Source organism: Ammodytes marinus, assembly GCF_949987685.1.
Source record: "Ammodytes marinus genome assembly, chromosome: 3".
Taxonomy (NCBI): domain Eukaryota; kingdom Metazoa; phylum Chordata; class Actinopteri; order Uranoscopiformes; family Ammodytidae; genus Ammodytes; species Ammodytes marinus.
The window spans coordinates 9,381,562-9,401,039 of NC_137232.1; the positions used below are offsets into that span (position 1 = coordinate 9,381,562).

The 19,478-nt window shown below is 38.6% G+C and overlaps 1 protein-coding gene across 1 annotated transcript; it reads right to left on the minus strand.

The window, feature by feature from the left end:
- Positions 1–6,857: 6,857 nt before the first annotated feature.
- LOC307271327 (uncharacterized protein) lies at positions 6,858–18,890 on the minus strand. Its single transcript, XM_080053745.1, has 12 exons — positions 18,784–18,890; positions 18,505–18,688; positions 17,052–17,164; positions 16,009–16,033; positions 14,317–14,360; positions 14,089–14,197; positions 13,285–13,549; positions 12,104–12,209; positions 11,692–11,838; positions 10,530–10,590; positions 9,835–9,998; positions 6,858–9,391 (listed from the first exon to the last, which is right to left on the minus strand). The coding sequence occupies exons 2-12, from the start codon at positions 18,665–18,667 to the stop codon at positions 9,311–9,313; spliced, it is 1,278 nt and encodes a 425-aa protein (XP_079909871.1). The 5' UTR covers positions 18,668–18,688; positions 18,784–18,890; the 3' UTR covers positions 6,858–9,310.
- Between the last annotated feature and the right edge of the window lie 588 nt (positions 18,891–19,478).

Genomic DNA, 19,478 nt, shown 5'->3' on the forward strand with positions numbered 1-19,478 from the left:
TTGTTTACATTTGCAGAGCCTGCAGTTAGTTTACAAAACATATTCTCTCAACGTGTCATTCTTAGTCTGGAATAATTCTAAAAACCAAATTATTTTTTAGGCACATGCTGGAACCAAACGTAAGACTAAAATCGATTTACAAACAAAACTCAGGGCCCTGCTCGGTAAATAACCACAGTGAAACAGTAACTTTTTTGGGTTGCTTTCTCAATTGTGTATTCAGTTATGAGAAGAATATATCTCTAATAAATGTTTACTTCTCTGAAACACTCAAAGTTACATAGTGCACCTTTAATAAAGTGGATGTCTCAAGAAGTAAAGTACAACTGTCTCAAACGTGTAATGAAGTACAGTATATAAAACTATAAATGATAAATAGAAGTAATACATTTACCACAACATTATACACATACAGTCTAGTACCCAGTCCACTGAGTGTAAAGGGAACCCCGACAATACATGTTTTAACATTATTAAAGTGTTGAAAAAAAAACTGTTTAGTCAACACTGATCACTGAAAAGCAAACCAGGTATTTGTGTGATCATACAGTATAACCTCATCCAACACTGGGCTTGTGTGTTTGGGTTTAATGTCTTTCAAGGAACTGTTCTGTTGTTCCTGTCATTTCAGTATGAAGCCATCCGGGACATGCTGTATTTCATGGAAGTTCACCTTGACATCATGGGTTGATCAAATATAAATGTCCACCGGATGGCAGCACTAGACCTAAAGTGTGTGGACCAATAACAGTAAAGCCATTGAATTAACAGGAATAGAATTTCCTTCCAGGGGTCGTGAGAATGCCAACAGCATTCGATTAGGCAATCAGGACAATATTGGTAAAAAGTGATAGATGGACAGAACAGGTGATTTTCATCATCATTATCAGCATGTAGAATACTTCTTATGAACCATACAAATTGCAGTTAGTAGGCTTTTTTTTGACTTAAAGGAAATGATGCAATACAGATTAATGTAAATCCTACTCTCCAACCCTGGAACAATACGGCCAATTAACCTAATTCATTAAATAAAGCTTGAAGCTTCATTGTTGACCTTGGAAGAGTTGATGAAAGAACATCAGTTAAATCTCACATCTATGTCCATGCCTCACTATCCTTTGTGTGTGCCCTGAATAAAAAAAGAATTTGGTGTTAATAAACAGCCAACGCTCTGTAAATGGACATGTTGCTAATTATAATGAGCCCCCTTTATTTACATACCCTTTGTTCTCAAATACTGGTTTACAGGGCCTAGGCTGTGTATTAACACCAGATTTATTTTTCAGCTTGCACACACAGTACGGACCGGGAGCGAATAGTGTTAGAGATATTCACTGATTTTTAGACAAAAAGTTTTGTCAATGAGTGCACAATCACACAATCGGTCAACTATGAATGACCATGTTCAAAAAGATAATGCCATTCCTTGGAGTGGTCATACTGTATGATGGCTAAATAAATAAGAGTGAAGACCAAATGCAACATAGGACTTTATTACAGGTGGGGGAGGACAACGTAGGAGAGGGGATGTGATGCAAGAAGGGAAGGGGGGCTCACACACGCACGCAAGCACACACACACACACACACACACACACACACACACACACACACACACACACACACACACACACACACACACACACACACACACACACACACACACACACACACACAGACTCCCGTGATGATGGAGAGCAGAAAATGGCCTTCAGCTCAGTTACAGGCTGTGTACAAAGCAGCAAGAAGCCTTTAAATACATTATGAGCGGCTTGTGTATGTAGCCAGTGTAGCAGTGGGGGAGCTATGCAGCATAGTGTGTGTGTGGGGTGAGAAGATGCTAGCTGCAATTGATGGGAGTGAAAGGGGGCGTGAAGGCGTAAAGGTGAAGAAGACCCAAAAAGTTGTTTAAGAGCTTTCTGAATTCTAGCAGAAGTTTAACTTTCATTATAGAATATTAAAGTAGCTACAGTACAAGAAGCTTTCAGTTGTTTGTTGTTGATTCTAGCAGCTTCTTAGGACAAAAGAGGTGTGAGGGAATTTTGGGTCTTCAGTTGTAATATTAATGATAAAGATTAATAGTTCATATATGCATATCTTGTGTGTCTGTCTCACATACTCTAGGTCAGCCTTGGAGCCTGTTAGGAGACACTTAAGTCAGTTGTATAGATAAAGTCTCATCTCCTAGAATATTATGGTTCACTGTGTTCAGCTCTGAACCAAAACATTGGTACGCTTGGTGCCCGATCTGGGGAGATAGCGCAAGGTTAATACACAGCTCTAAGCATGTGTCTGTCAGAATTGAAGTGCAAGTCAAGAGAGTTGCAGTCCGGTTCTCCTTGGCCAAGTCTGTAATAAATATTGCTTCATAATTCATCCAAGTCTCCTGAAATATTCTTCCATTTGAGTTGACCTCCAAGAAATTCCTTCACAAGAGGTAGTGTTTTTTTAGGAAGCCAGCACCTGCTGTCTTGAAGATCGTGCTATGAGCGTGCATTTGATTAGAAAGTGATTGAAAGAAAAGACGCCAGGATGCATGGTAGTGAGGTATTGTATTTATATGTGACTAGGGTTGCAAAATTTCGGGAATTTTCAAAGTTATAAACTTTCCATGGGAATTAACGGGAATTTATGGGAATGAACAGGAATTTTGGGAATTAACGGGAATTTACTAAATTTAAAGCCAACCAAATGCACTAAATCCTTCTAACTATGTTATTTCAGTCTTGGCAAACGTTTTATACTATTTATGAACATTTAACTTTAGATTTTTTTAAAGCTTATTGAGACACCCAACTTGATATCATATATTGCTTTTTACTAGACCAGGTTTACAGAGGCTTAAACAGTGATTTTAATTATAGTTGGGGAAAATATATTTTAGCATAATCTTGACTAAAACAACCAGATTTCATGCAAGTACACTTGGCAAGTTGCACATAGCACACTGCTTACTGCAAGGTTGACTGATGCCACGCCCCCTACATGCACGGTGCATTCCTCCATCACATGGGGGGCAATTTACTTAATTTATTGAATGGGTTGGGTCAGACAGATTAGATATATATTACTCAACATTAATCTTTTTGTTGGTCAGTGAAATTATTGATTGTTCGTAAAATAATCAAAACTTGATAAAGTTCTACTTACAAATAAATCTGTTAAAATGTAATGTTTTTTTTATTGTGTAAGTTTGCATGGATGTCTGTCTGCCTATGACAAAACATAATGTTTATATGTTTAGATTAATGTTTGGATATGAAAAAAAACATTTAAATGACCGCCATTTAGTTAATTCCTATAATTCCCAATTTTGAATATTCCCAAAATTCCCGAGCGAAAGTTCCTGTGGAAAGTTTCCGGAAATTTAACGGAAACTTTCCACCCCTTTGCAACCCTATATGTGACTATGTCAGATTAATAATGGCAATATGACAAAGGGTAAGCAAAGTAAACTTTAACTAAGTCCTCACCATTAACACAGAATGTTCTGGTCTCCCTGCCCTAAATCATTTTGTCTAAATTCCCAGGAAATAGTACCCATGCAGAGGCACTAATAAATCCTAAAAGAATAGCTTTATAGTTATTTTCACTGATGGTCCTCATAGAAGGTTTAAATGCATGTATAACTTCATTACATAATCCTTGAAAACAGACATTGTAACCTGCATTGTAAGAAATCAGTAATCTTCCCTGCCTTTTCTTTAGGCAACCTGATGATCATTGGAATAGTTCCCATCCTGACACCTGGCTAGTCTGGTGTTTTAAGATTAAGCAATAGGCATGCGTCAAGTTCAGATTTGCCTGTTCATCTTGCACAATCCTAGTATAGACTTGGATTTAACCTTTATAGCCTACACCTTTTGTAAGAGGTGAGGTAGGCCTCGTAGAGCCTCCACTATTTCTTTGGCATACAGACTACATTCACTCAACAAATGTATTTAGCCAGTTTAAATGTATTTACAATGCTAGTTACTTAGAGGACTTAAATTAAAAATAAACAACATCTCACTTCAGGCTTTTAAAGGGCCCTCCACCCATTGGGGCCCTTGGTAGTCCCCCCCCCCCCCCAAACCCTCTTCTGCACACTGTATGTTTGCAGGATGGAAAACTACTGCTGCACTGCTCTGACTAGATTGGCACCCTGTGAGCGTGTTGCACCTTTAACCACAAGGCAAGCACATCATTGACGTCAGTGCGGGTCATTCTCATCAGCTGTTTGAACATCCTGCTGTTTATGTGGGCTGGGTGTGTTAATGACTCATTGGCCTGCATACCACATTGCATCACCTGTCTGTTCAAAGGGCCTCATTAAGACAAACAAATAAAATAAATAAAAAGCACTATGGTAACTATAAACTAGGGGAGAACGGGGTAATTTGTCACACGGGTTGGTTGTCACAATCGTTATATCTCGGAACCAGAAGGCACTGTCTGTGAAATTTTGATATGTAAATATCCAGAATTGGGATCAGAGGTCACCTACATAGTCTTCCTTGGAGTTAGACTGCTGAATTTGAGGTGAGACGACTGTTTGTGTTTTTCATGTCAAATTGAAAATATTTAGCTCCTCAGTATTTTTCTTCTAGGCTTTTACACAATGGGTTTATAACAAAACACTTGTTACCCATACAAAGTGTGAAGGGTAAACTATAGTTTAGATTGTGGTTAGCAAGATAATTAGTTGTCAGATGGTTGTTGGCCTTGATGCTAGCAAGAAATTCAAGTTGGGGTTGGTCGTCAAATTTTTTGGGGGGTTGGTTGTCACATGTTATCTCAAGGCTGCAGCCAGAAAAGGAACCCAATAACAAAATAAATTGTCAAGCTGTATCCTCACTGACACCCCAGAGAAGGAAAGAATAGAGCAGGAAAAGGCAGCTAGCATGCAAAAGAAAAAAGGACAACAAAATCAAAACAACCCAGTGCATCCCAAGCTAGACCAGCTGCCAAGGCTACAGTAAGTTATGTAGGCCTATTTGTCAACTTGACAATGCAATTAAACTTTCAAATTTAGTTCTACTTTCTTGCCTTCTTTTTAAGATTATTCCCATTAAGATAACATTGTGACAAACAACCCCATAGTGTTTGACAACCGACCCCTTGATGGGGTTGTTTGTCACAATGTGTAAGGGTGTCTTTGATGATTAATTTCTTCTTTATTACAATAAGATAAGAAAAGTGAGGGGTACACATTTCAAGCCAACACCTTAAGCTTCAATTTAATGTAGGAATGACTATTGAAAGATGTTTAGGTGATAAGCAATTCTCACTAGAGTAAAAAGTGTGCCTACTTACCCCGTTCTCCCCTACATGGTGTTATGTTAAAAAAAAAAAAATGAAAAAAAAATAAAAGAATGTTCTCTTATACAATGCGAGTTTTCGGAAGAGAACATCGTCATGTAATTACAGCTTTCATAAAAACTGAAATGTGGAACCGGTCTGATGAACCTAAGCCTATTTTTTCCCTCAGGGTAAGACATTCTTTTCTACCCCACCTGCTCTTTAAAACCTACAGCCTACAGCCTAACATGCAGGAACACATGCAAACTCCTTCTACCTGGTTCAATTGGATGTAATAGCTCCGCTTTATGGAATTGTTGTTCTTTCTGTTGTACAATTCTCTTAACTTTGATTAATTTGCTTTAATCTCAATACCAACTTATTTGTTTTTGCTTACTCTGTCCTCCTCCCCCCATTTGTTTGTTGTAAGTTTCCTCAGTGTAAAGTGGTGAGTAAGCCCCGACCTTGGTACATAGTCTTGTTGAGTCATTTAATGTTAGCTTATCTTTCTCAGGTCAATGTTGTTTGCCATCAAAGTTTGGGACTAAGAATCAAACTGAAAAACAGCTCACATCTGCTGCAACTAGTCATATCGACAGTGAAGCAGCAAGCCCAGACACATCAGTGTACACATCAAAGAGACTGGCAGATTGAGGAACTGCTCTGATCGCGCTGAATGACATATTTCAATTTGTTGCAAAGGTTCCCCGACCACATGATGGATTCATACAAAGTTGGTTCACACCGTGAATTCATTTGTTCTATAACATTTACACTGCCCCGTGGCCACTATTATGCATTTATTTTTATTATTTATTTATTATTCTTTCGGACAATTCCACCAATACACAATTTTCTCTTTCATATCTTCATACATCTTACTTATTTAGAATAAGAAAAGTGAATATTTTTCTTAGGTGCGGAAATACACTGTTTATCATCAATATACATGTATGTCAGGCTGTCTATTTGAACGTTGTTATAGGCTATTAAAGGCCTACTTCACCGGTTGGAATATGAAGGTGTATTGAACTCAGAGATCCTATTTAGTATAAATGTGCCTGAGAAAAGGCAGAGAGTGTTTTATGGTCTCACTGTCTAACCCTACAGTTTCCTTCGTGACATCACAGTAAGCGTTAGGATTAACAGGACAGCTGGGCCAAGGGAAGACTAAGGGAAGACTGAGGGAAGAAAAACCTCATTCATTATATTATAATAGTTATTTTATAATGATAGAACACTGGTTCCGTATGGGTGAAGTATTCCTTTAAGTGTTAGAGGTGGTTATGAAAGTTCCATTCACACGGCTATTATATGTAAAAGTTTGACATTTCGAAGCGATATAATATTATACATACTATTCATTAATCATTTATTCAACATAAACTGACATGTGCTTGATACCTTTCACTAGACTGATGTTAGATTATTGTTTTGTCAAAGTTGACTGGCTATTGTTATTAAAGGGGGAAACTCTTACTCGCTAGTGTTTTCAAGGTGCTTTTGCAATCAGAAAATGTTAACCAATCTAAAACGTATCCACCAATAAAAAAATAAAAAAAAACAATGTTTACTGAAACCTGACCTTTATTGATGTTTTGTGGATACAAATGTACATATTGTTACAGGTTATGTGAGAAACTGACAACCAATAAACACCACCAATTAAAACATTATGCATGGAAAAGGTATTTTGTCTATGCTTGCTCAAATCTCATAGCTAACCAAACACATACGTATGATGATGATGAATTGGTAGTTATTAAATCCATAGCTTTAGACAAACAGTACCCATAATCGCTAACCCATCTGTACACATTCAAACAAAACACTAAATAAACTAATCTAAGCCCTTGAAAGGCAAAACATGGTCCACTAAATGGTGGATTAACTATGACGTCCCTATAAGGTAAATCAATCGACTGCCCTTTCAGAATGAGCTTGACATAAACACATGAGCTTTGATTTGTAGTCACAATCCAGTGTGAAAGATCCCAAGAACACCAGAGGGCTGTACTACTACCAAGACAATTCGACATAGCCTGGCTTTCATTGCGTTGGCTGGATTGACAAAAATCCCCAATGTGGGAATCACTTTAGTTTTTGGGCCACATTAAAGTGACACTAAGTTTATTGATTACATATTATTCTTGATAAATACCAATAGAGTAATTCATTTCAAAGTCTGTGCTGTCTGTAAATATTTCCTACAAGAGTCCTGTGCAGCAGTTTCAGTGAAACTGCTGCAATGTCATGTCATGAGACTAGTCGTGTAATCTACCTGACAGAAATGAATTCCAAACCTTTACATTGATGTTCTCATGATGGTAGGTGTGTACTGCACCTTACCAGAGAATCAGAAGAATGTATAGCCTAGCACATTTCATATCCAAGTAAAGGTCATAGTGATGAATCATGGCCTGAAGTCAAATAACTTGTGATTATATGGAAAGCTTCTGTAACAGCCAGCGTGTGTAAATTGCAAGGGGAAAATTACGCACATGTTCAGTAGTTCAGGCAAAGCAATACGCAACTTTGTGAATAGCGCTGCATACAGTGTTCTATAGTTTCTGCAGCGATAACTGAATGTGAGCAAAATCCACATCATGATGCTACAAGTTAGCCCAAGTTTGCTGCTATAACTTGTTCCCTAAGTGAGAATCTGGGCCTACAGTATATCACTCATAGAGAAAATGGTCAGTTCCACAAGATATCCAAATGAGTAGATTCATACAAAGGTGATGCCATTTAAAGGGCAATTTCATTCCCAAACACTGAACATTACCTCAACGTACCTCGCTAACCTATTCATGTCTCTTTGTAGTACAGCCCTTTGATGTATAAAATATAGAAATAATATACAACTACTCATTTTAAATACACCTTTACACCTAATAATACATATTTATATTTTGATTCGGTGAACATATGGTCCAATGTGTGTTTTACCTAGCTCAGCACAAAGACTGAATGCAGGGTAAAGGCAAAGTCATGAGGAAAAGTTATTCCTTCTCACGACACACACATCGTCTTGTTTACATGTTGTTTAGCCTGCTTGCGTACTGACTGTACATCCAAGAATGACTTGGTTTTACTTACTGGGTTTGTTTAGAGAAAGGGACGGGTTCAAAGCTGAAAACGTCACTGTAATGGATAAGACGTCCACTCATTGAGCTAAACTAGATTAGCTTAACACATGTGAAATGCTCCTCTTTAGAACTGATATTCTCCTTAATCTCCCTGTCAGAAAGCAGGCAAACTATTTAACTAGAGGTAATGCATATTCAAACCCAAATCTACCTGCGTGTGACAGTGTGAAGAAGACTGCATTAGACTGTAATTACCCACCACCATACAATGCTTACTAAAAACCTGCAATGTCCTCTAGAAGGGCAATCATTTCAGAGATCTAACTACTATGGATCTAAACCAGTGGTGAGGGAAAGTGTTCCTTTCTTAGGATGGTATGATCTTTATTCACGTGATAGATTCTTGAAAAATTATTATACAAAATTCTATCAACATAGTTATGGAATCACTGTTGGTTTTGTATATAAAGAGCAATGAACTACAATGTGTGGCACTGCTGCCTTAATATTACAATTAAACCTTCTGTGTTATGTCAATTTCCCTCCTTTCTGGAAGGTTTTGTATTCGGATGCCATGCTTTTAAGTAACTGGACCCTAAAAACTGACATGCATTAGCCATAATTCCCAGCTATGCAATCATACTTTAAACAATATCCTCATTAGATGTTATATCTGTTCATCCACAGACACACTAACTGAGGACTACTTGTTACTCAAAATGTAACAAACAATGGAAGTTTCACAGAAACCAGCCATTTGGCACCTGTCCTTCCTGTGCAGCTGACAATAAATACCTGATTGCAAGTCAGGCATTATTACTGCACACAAAAGCTCAGATGCTTTACATTTACAGGCCTGGACTCATTCTCAGATAGAGAGAGCCCCACTTATTATGGTCTCTCTCTAAGAAAAATCCAAGCCTGAACCAACTTTGAACATTACTGTCGGGTCTCCAAAAAGCCCTGCCGGGCCCATGTACCAGGGGATTGACCCATTCTGGGTCGCACACTCTGGCCCCCCTGAAGAATATGAGAGAGAGAGAGAGAGAGAGAGAGAGAGAGAGAGAGAGAGAGAGAGAGAGAGAGAGAGAGAGAGAGAGAGAGAGAGAGAGAGAGAGAGAGAGAGAAAATGTGTTAGTCATCAAGAGTACATTGAGAATATCTGCATGAGTGTCTTTGTATGCCTTATTACATGAGATACATATAGATTTTCAAATAAGGTAATATTGGACTTAAATCTATGGAACAGCAAGTCCAGGTGTTCTTAGTGCATCAGCAACATGTTCATCCTACAACATGCTAACAGCTGTTCAACCAGTCTTTTATAACATATCATTATGAAGCACTGCTGCCAAGACCTGCTGTGCTTTGACATTTCATAGGGTAATTCTAAACGATCGGACTTTTTCTGATTGTATGTATTTTTTCCATGTGAAAATGAGAAGGAAAAAAAGGCGTGCTACCATGGTGTGCAGGTAGCTGCCCATCTTCAGCAGACACTCCAGGGTTTCCATCATCTGCTCCTGGCGGAGTGAGTGCAGTCTGGTGGGTTTGAGGGATTTTCTGCCTCTCCGCTCAGACACAGCGGCTTTCAGAGCTACTGCTGTACACTGCAGGACACTCATACCTGACAACAGATACACACACAAGGACACACACACACAGACATACATTTTTGGACTACTGAAAAGCGTGGTGTGTAGACTCTCTTTGCTTATGCCAATGAGTTTTATTTTGGTTCAATTCCTAAAATAAAAACACAGATGCCAGTCACTTTGTTCTGATGCATTTTCTTCAATGCAGAAGAAGAATATAATGCTTTTGAACAGCTTACTGTAAAAACTTAAATGTCATCTGTGGAATCTGATTTTTTTTTAATAATAATAATAAGACCTATTTTATGTCTAATTTACATCATTACTAAAATGTGTTTTAATTTGAGATAATTAAATTACTATAATATTTGAGGACTTTTTTTTTCTCCAATATTGTATTGATTTATTTTTAACAATTTTGCACATACAAAGTCTTACACATTAATCAGCAATTTGATGACCCATTTAATCCAACTGTTAAACACTTTGTAAACATCTGTTTTATAAAAGAAAAAATGTCCAACTGTTCTGTATGGAAGGATTTGTAAAATATGAGTACTTACCAGAGTTATCAGTGGCTTCAACATCAACATACAAACCATCCAGCATGGCGTGTTTTAGAACCTGAAAGAAAACCGACAGATTGGTCACACAAGACACAAATACATGCACGGACCAAGATTCATTTCATTGAAATATATGGAATATAGCGACATATTGCGATATGGAAACTTGAAATTAAGACTCTGCATACAGCCACAATGTGACTTAATTTCAAACAGGCTACACATTCCCTTTCACCTTTAGAAAGGAGACACTATTAGCTATACTTATCCACTTTGTTCTCTACAACACACATAGCATGAGTTACACACGCAATGTTCACATCCAATCACCAAGACATGACACACTGCTGGCCTCTTAACCAAACCGGCTGCCCAGGTTTTGGTCCCAGCTTCTCATGTCAGCCGTTTGAAGACTTTATTTACTAACTCCAACAGAAAGCGTTGAACCATTAAACATACACCTAAATAACCAGTTAGTCTGGATCAGTGGAAAACCATATTGTTGTCAACGTTGACAAATAGTCATGTTTCTTATTAGAAGTAAATATGATCTGATATGTGACGTGCTTGTGAACTGCGAGATGCAGAAACATATTATAATAAAAGAGGATCGGTGAAGTGGTTTCCCCACACATTCATTCTATTTTAAAAATGAATAGGTCATCTTTTCAAATAGGTCACCTGACCGGTGAGATGTTCATTTGTGGCCTATTAGTGTAATACATCAAATCCTTCAAAAGATGAGGTACAGTATTTACTCATGTTTTGCTTAAAGGAAAAGTTCAACATTCTAATGTTTTAGCTTTTTGTCTCACCTTACGGCTCAAGAAAAGGTGACAAAAACCGTTCCTGTAACTGTGCATGCATTTTTGATTTAGTGAATGGGCAAAGGTAAGCTTTGCTCAAATACTTAGGGTCAAGGGTAGCATCTCTGCTGTCAGTCAAAATATTATGTTATGTCGTTTTAGAACCAAGACAATCATGGGCAATTCCTGGTTATCTTCCTGTATTTGATTCTAAAATGACATAACGTGTAAACATATAGAGCGCAATTTAACGTAGCAAATAAACAATTCCCAACAGTCACGGGCAATGACTAAATGGAGACCCAACCTACAATGTGAGCACCGAGCATTGGAGTTTGAAACAAGACTCCTACCTCCAGCACTCTGATGTAGCCTTTCTCTGCACTGAGGTGGAGGCAGGACTTCCCTGTGTTGTTCATCTCATTGACGTTGGCTCCCAAACGAATCAGATCTAAAACCATCAGGTGGTGGTTGTGCTGTGCTGCAAGGAGGAGCGCCGTCTGCACAGAAATGAGGGCCATTATCATTAAAGTATGGATAATCTAATTGTGACACAGCATGCAAACATATGCATGTCCAGAATTTACAACAAAAAAATATGCTTTATAATACCACAAGATGTTAGACATTCTTAAATGGAAGGCACAAACAAAACTCTATCCATCCTTTTTTGGTCCATCAATATATTAAATATATATATAGGCTACTGTGTCTAAAAACTACAGAAAAACAGTGAAATATCAACTAATTGTCTCTGTGTCATACCATTCCATCAGAGTCTTTGAGATCCAGCTCATTGAGTGCAGCCATCCTTTTGGCGATGGCGTAGCCCAAAGCCCTCTTCCCCACACACACCACTTTATGGAAAGCTCTGGAAGGACACCCACACACACATAACAGACATCTTTAGAAAACAAGTGCAAACATGCAGCGGATCAAAAGTATAGCAGGTATTTACCAAGTCTTTACCCAAGCCCCATCAACTTGACATTATCCTTTTGTTTGTTTACTGTTGTGCTCCTATGTAAAGCACTATATAAATTGAATATATTATTATTATTGTTATTATTACCTGCGTTCTAAAGCATGTAGTCTAAAAGAAGTAAGCTGAGAAAGGAGAACTTCATTCTGAGATGCCTGCAGGCTTGGGTTGGATCAACAAACTGAATCACAATATATATTTAGTGTTTTAATATTGTAAAGTCGCTAATGTGATCAGACTAGTTCAGGCCTGGTTTTAGGGGTAGGGTTAACCACAGACCTCAAAAACAGGTTATGGATTCATTATGAAGAAGACAGACATTTGAAAAGAAACGCCATTAATTACACTGATCATATAATTAATTACAGCACATGTTGTTACAACTCTCTGGGTTTATGGGGTCCTCTTTCTTCTTTTTTATCCTTTTATTAAAAAAATTCACAATTTTTACTGAAATATTTATCTACTCCGTCTCTGATCGATTGTTGTCTGCCACGTCCTAAATTAGCACATGTGATCATTTCAAATGTAGCCTCACTGAAGAAAGTTCTCGTTTCATCAAAAATCAATGAAGCAGAACCAGACATTGTAATTTTTTAAATTCCAAACATTCTATGTTCATATGTTCATACATACGTGTGTGCAAGTATTATCGCACATTAATTTGCATAGGCTACAATATTGCACAATGTAGCATACAGTACATAGCTGTACACACTATTGCACATTAATTTGCATACATAGCTGTATTTATGTGTGCATATAGGGTCACAGGCCTGGTTGGTTCTTAGCCACATCCCAAAAATGCACCGCAGCATCAAGAAATGTCCACACTTCATATATTGGTAATCCAGGACGTGTACACATACTTTGCTGTGTAACACTTGTGGAGCCCGCTTCAATAGGTGTTAGTGCTGCATCACTTAAACATGTACACTGACATATTGCAGACACTCAGACTTACGTGCTGCCCTGCTCATCGGTGGCCAGCAGTACGTCGTCACAGATGTCACTCAGCTTGCTCTCCTCTCTCTGCAGCTGTGCACTGAAGAAAGCATCAGTGTCCAGGCTCCAGGTGGGGCTGGGGGGATCAAAGTCCCCCATGGTGGAGGAAGGCTGCATGAACCCAGGGAAGGGGCTCATGGCCTGGGGAGACTCTGCCGGGCCCGGGGAGAGGCTCATGTAGGACTGGGGACTGGGGATCATGTCGTCACTGTTGTATCCTGCACCTAGTGTGACAAGACGTGGCAAGTCAGGAGCTGCTGTTGTCCACACATTTATTAGGCTTGTATTTGAAAAAGGACTAACTAGCCTAACCCCTAAACCTACCATATCTGCCTTCTTTTTATCCCTTTATCTATAAATGTCCCAATTTGTACCAATTGTTAAGAATCCTGATCCATTGCTGTCTGCCACATCCTAAATTACATTCATATTTGTGGACCGTTTAAAATGAAGCCCTAACTGAAGAGAAGATAATAACCTACTAATTTACTCACACATACAATTAAAATCAAGAAACAATGCAGCAGAACGTCTTCTGTATTCCACCCATCTTTCTTCCTTGTCAAAGCCTGCAGCCTACGTTACCCATAATGTAACATGAGTGAGTCAACAACCTTGTGATCCACATCACATACTTTTTCTTTTTTACTATACTACATATCCTGCCGCCGTCCATATGTTGTTTTTCGTCACTGTATTTTATATAAATTATATGTTTTAAAGTAGTAACGAGATAAAGGTGGATCTGATCCCTGTGAATTACCAGTTGGAGAGTACTGAGGAGAGTGGTAGGCGGGGCTGCTCCTCAGATCCTCCTCCAGCACCTCCACTATAATCGCCAGCTCCTCCTGGCTCTTTGAGGGCAGTTTTTTCTGAAGGCAGAAGTGAGCCAAAGTATGCGCAGTTATTTTTAAGAGCTCGTCAAAACTGACATGTCATTTACAGTGTTCCTTTAAAACCTGCATTCTACTGTACATACTGTACACCTTACCCTTGTTCGGCTTGCTGGGCGGGTTCTGACACGTTTTCCTTCTCCTGTGGAAGAAAACGTCAGGTTTAAGTCACACAGCTCGTGAGCCACACCTCTCTTTATACCACCAAGAACATACTACATAGGGCAGGGGTGGCCACTAGGTCGATCGCGATCGACCGGTCGATCGCGAGGGTAGTGTGGGTCGATCGCGTGGCATTCTAAAAAAAAAAAAAAAAAAAAAAAAAAAAAAAAAAAAAAAATACTATGAAAGAGCGAACGAGCCGTGCGAGCATGCGCCGACGTTCGGTGGAGGGAGAGAGGACACCACTTTCTAATTTGACATACAGTACATATCAGTTTGTTAGCCAGTGAGCTAACCACAGCTAATCCAAGTCAAGGAAGTGGAGAGGCTTCTACACTGTGACAAATTCTACTATGTAAAATACAGCCAGAGAGAGGAAGACTGTTCAGACAAACACACCACCACATATTCTAGTGGGGCAGAAGTGATCATTGAGAAGGATTTTTTTTGTATGACTCTATAAGTCTGCCTTTAAGATAAACCTATGCATTTGTGTATATTTCTTGCTCTTTTAAATTAGAATTGCTTAAGCCAGTGGTTTTCAAACTGTGGGGCTGGGGACAGGGGGGGTGCGGATGAATATCGGTGAGTTTGTGTTTTTTATATTAAGATCACGGCATAGCTGGACAAGAGTTCTTCTGCTTCGTTCCTCTCACTGCATTTAAATGCATTCATTATATTACAGAGAAATAGGTCTCGTTAAAGAAAAAGAGCACCAAGCCCAACCCAGAGGACCCTGCATAAATTTTTTTTTATTTTTAATTAATATTTTTATGGAAAATCCATGTGTCTTTCTTCAATTGCTTCTAATTCATCAGACCCAGTGTCTCCACATTATTTGTTCACACAAAATTCCTCATATTTAGCCTCTTAATTTTCCTCACAAAGTGCACCAGATTCATGCATTTCACTTTAAAAAGGTGAAAAAAAATCTCACGGGGGGGGCATGCCCCCGGACCCCCCTAGGAGGGTCTGGTTCTCTGCTGGCTACTATTTTCCTCCAGCAGGACATTGGAGGCACTAGCGTGGCACTGGATGTGTGAATGACATTTAACTAGGCAATAATTTGGGTAAGTCTGTCTGCCTATCTTTCTCACTCCGTTGCACACTCAGTCACTACTATTCATGCTTAAAGGAAGAAGGATTAAAACACTGGATTAAGATGTTAAAATGTATTAAAAAATGTGTTTAAATTTGTAAAATAATTAAAAGATCTTTCAAAACACACAAGGATTTAGAAAAAAAATTTTTGGGGGGGCTCCGCTGAAATTTGTTCTCTGAGGGGGGGCTCACTCTCTCACACTTTGATTATTGGAGACTTTGGTTGTATGCAGCAGTTTTTTCTTTTCTATACTGGAAAATACCTTTAGGCTGCAATTCTGCAGACATGTTTCCTCTTAACTGAGAACCGTACCGTACAGAACAGAACTGTGACTTAAAAACCGAGGTACGTACCGAACCGTGACTTTTGACCCCTAATAGTAGGTGGTAGCTCACTTTGACTTGGTCATTTTAAAAGTAGCTCACAAGCTGAAAAACAGTGGCCACCCCTGACATAGGGTATGCGCTATTGAGGGAAACACATCACTCATAATCTAAATGACTAATAATTGTCATAGCATACTGACCTTTGACCGTTTTGCCGTGGATCTCCTGCATTCACACAATCATGTGATGTAAAAAAAATAAAGAAAAAAAAGAAAGAAAGTTGCAATCAGTATGAATTGTCTTCCATATAGCTACTTGTGATTTTGCATACGAAAGGCACTGAGTGATTAGTTTGAACATCCTGTGGAGGTATAAAGCTATAGTGCGTAACTTCTGTTGTCCCCAACAGGAATTTTAAGTAATTACAACAACACTGTTGGCGCATCCACATGAGGTAAGCCTTTCGGTGATTGCGCATATATTTTATACCTTCGGCTGTACGTCCAGGTTTTTTCTTAGCAGTAGAATCAATAACATAAAAATTTCTTGGGATTTTTCTAAACTCCTGCGCCAGTGTCGGATAGCGACACCAGTTTGTAAATGCTGCCATACTGATATACAGAGAGTTTTGTGGAGCTGATAGTCTTAATCAACTTTGTGTCAACTCATTTGGCGATGGCTTAAATGCAAATGACATTCATATGAAAAAGTTACACACTATAGCATAAAGTCTACAGTTCAGCTTATATAGGCAGGTAAAAAAATACACTATTACGTAACTGAAATCTGCTAATTCATCCATATTAAGACCTAGAATGTTCAAATTATTCCCACAGTTTAGTGGATTACCAGTTATGGAGGAAAGCATTTATATCAAATAAGTACACAGAATATAAGACAAACAATATGTGGGTTTTCTCACAGTCCATAGACGTGCAGGTCAAGTTCACTGGTGAATTTAAATTTGCCCACAGGCGTAGGTTAAATTGTGATTATTGAAATAGCACTGTCATTGGGAAAAGTGCTATTATCTTAAATGGGTTGTAGGAAAAGTGGCTGAAAGAAGAACCTGGTTGTCTTAAAGTATACTAAGCTTTGTTGAAGTTATAACTGGACTGAAATTGTATTATAGATGTTCTTTCTTCATTTCGATATTACGATTATTTTTGTGTTTTGACATCTCGGAGAATATCTTCAGCAACACCGACCATTATTTTTTGTCACATAAAAAAAAAAAAAATACCGGATATTTCTCAGGTTCCCAGCCTTGGGTTTCGCGGATGTTCCTCAGGAGATCTCTTACTGGCATTTTGACCCGGACTCCAAGGTAGACCTTATCATCATCATAAATGGAACCTGGTGAGGAGACAATGGATCATCAACATTTATATCATCAGCTGATGTTTAAAAAAAGAAAATAAATGTAATCTATACACAGTATATAATATAACATTATGGAGGGAAGCTGTTGTGCCCCATTGTATGTTGGAATAGGGTCGTAACATCAAGTAGTGTAATACCATGATATGTAGCTGTAAGAAAATACTATTATTACGTAATATGAAACCATGTATTTTTCTCACTGTAGTAGATTATTGAACATGCTCAAACTGGCCTGAAATATTGCTCCCAGTGGACTTGCTAAAGAGTAAACTCAACAGTGACAATGAAGCTGAACAATTAAAAGGTGGCGAATAAGCCATACTATTATGTCCACAAGTATGTCTCTATTAGTTATAAAAATTGGGGAAAAGAAAACAAGAGACATCAAATGCAAAAGCGTTCCCAGCACTGCAGAAATAAACATCAGTTGTGATGCTCTCTGTGTCTTTATAGTCAAATAGCCTACCAGAATTGCAGTAGTTAGTAACATATTTTGATCATGATAACCAAATAGGACTTTGGAAATAAGAATGTACAGTAGGAGTATCTATGGGCCTAATAAAAGCATTTGACACCATAGATCATGAAATAGATAGAGAGAATAGATAGATAAATATGGAATAAGAGGAGTAGCACTGTACACACATGGCAATGTATTTGTAAATAAAGTAAAATATGAAGCAAATATCAAGATAGATATCCTAATAAATAATAAAGAGTCAATGAAAGCCATTTCTTTGGAGTGATTAGAGACTACCAATTACAGGGAAACACATAGGCCTAGCCTATAGGCTTAGGCCTATAATACAAGTGAAAACAAAATGATCTACAGTAGGCATTGCATAGGCCGCCCATACACTAATATACATTAGATATATTAATATACATTTTGTAAAAGATTACATTGTCTGTATTTCTGGGGAAACAAGCACAGAACAACTAACTAATCCTATTTTTATATTGCAAAAGAGAGCAATAAGAATCAGAGCATAATATTATGAACCAACCAATAGCTTGCTTTCAGAGGAATTTGAAAGGAATCTGGATAAGTTTCTGCACTGAAGGCCAGTCTTTCTTTTGGCCTGAAATAATGCAAACATTTACTTTAACACAGCCCCGCCATAACCTGCATTGGAGGTTATAGCCTTCAGATTAAGACTGCTCGAGAAAGAGCTGTTGAAACTTGCAGGTTGTTTTGCAGTGTGTAGTATTTTGTAAAATAAGAGTTGTACGTCTGCATAGTCTCACCAACACGTAACACGGGCCAACACGTGCCGAACAGTTTAAATTAAATGAACTTTGAGCTGTCCTACCTTTCTTACCGCCGCCCACATCTCGGTCAGTTAACCCAGGAACAGGTGTGTGTTGCTCGGCCCAGCCCGCTGCAGTTAACCCGGGCAGCGGAGAGAGAACCTCTCCGATGTCCGCCGTATCACCACTCTGCTTTGTGTTCTTTCGATTGAACAGTCCTCTCATATTGCCACGTTAACACAAGGACTGTATGGAAAATAATGTTGAAAGTGAACCGTTAAAGGCCAAAATGTGGTGTTAAGCCTTCTAATATCTGTCTAAAGTGGAAAAAGTATACTGACCCAGTTCCTGTGGCTGGACTGACGTAGCTTGAGCCGAGCACGCGCTCACAGAGTAGCTTACCACACCTGCCTGCTTTCAAACTGATGGTACCGTGCATTATATTGAGTAATAAGACGGTGGTGGTAGATAGACATGAGCGTGACCACGCCTCCTCCCCGAGGCAAGGTGTTCATTATACGCACACACAGCCAGAGCTGGAATATAACAAAGATATCTGTCTACTCAAGAAGCCTACTGCACTTAACAACAATTTAAATAATTGCCTCACTATTTCTATTTAAGCTATACCCTACAATATATATATAGTAAGTAACTTGTTAAACAAAATTGCTGCACAAATGTGTATTGTAGAGGGGGTAAACAAAATAAAAACATGCTGGGGTAGAGTACCTTAACTTAACATAACCAGAGAGTGCTCTTCACAATGTAAACTAGCTGTCGGGAAGAAATAAAAAACTAATCCGTGTGCAGGCTTTCATGAGACATCACCGAGTATGCAAGTTACACCCAAGTGAGCTGATAGTTTGCCAAAGCAAAAATAGTTTGGCAAATTACAGCAAGCCCCAAAATGAGTCGTAGCATCAGTCTTTACCACCACCACTGTGTTTGGTCAAGTTCAATTGCAGTATAATGGTATTTAAACAACTGGGACAGTGCACCACCATACACATGGCCAATATTCTTGAGGAGCTCA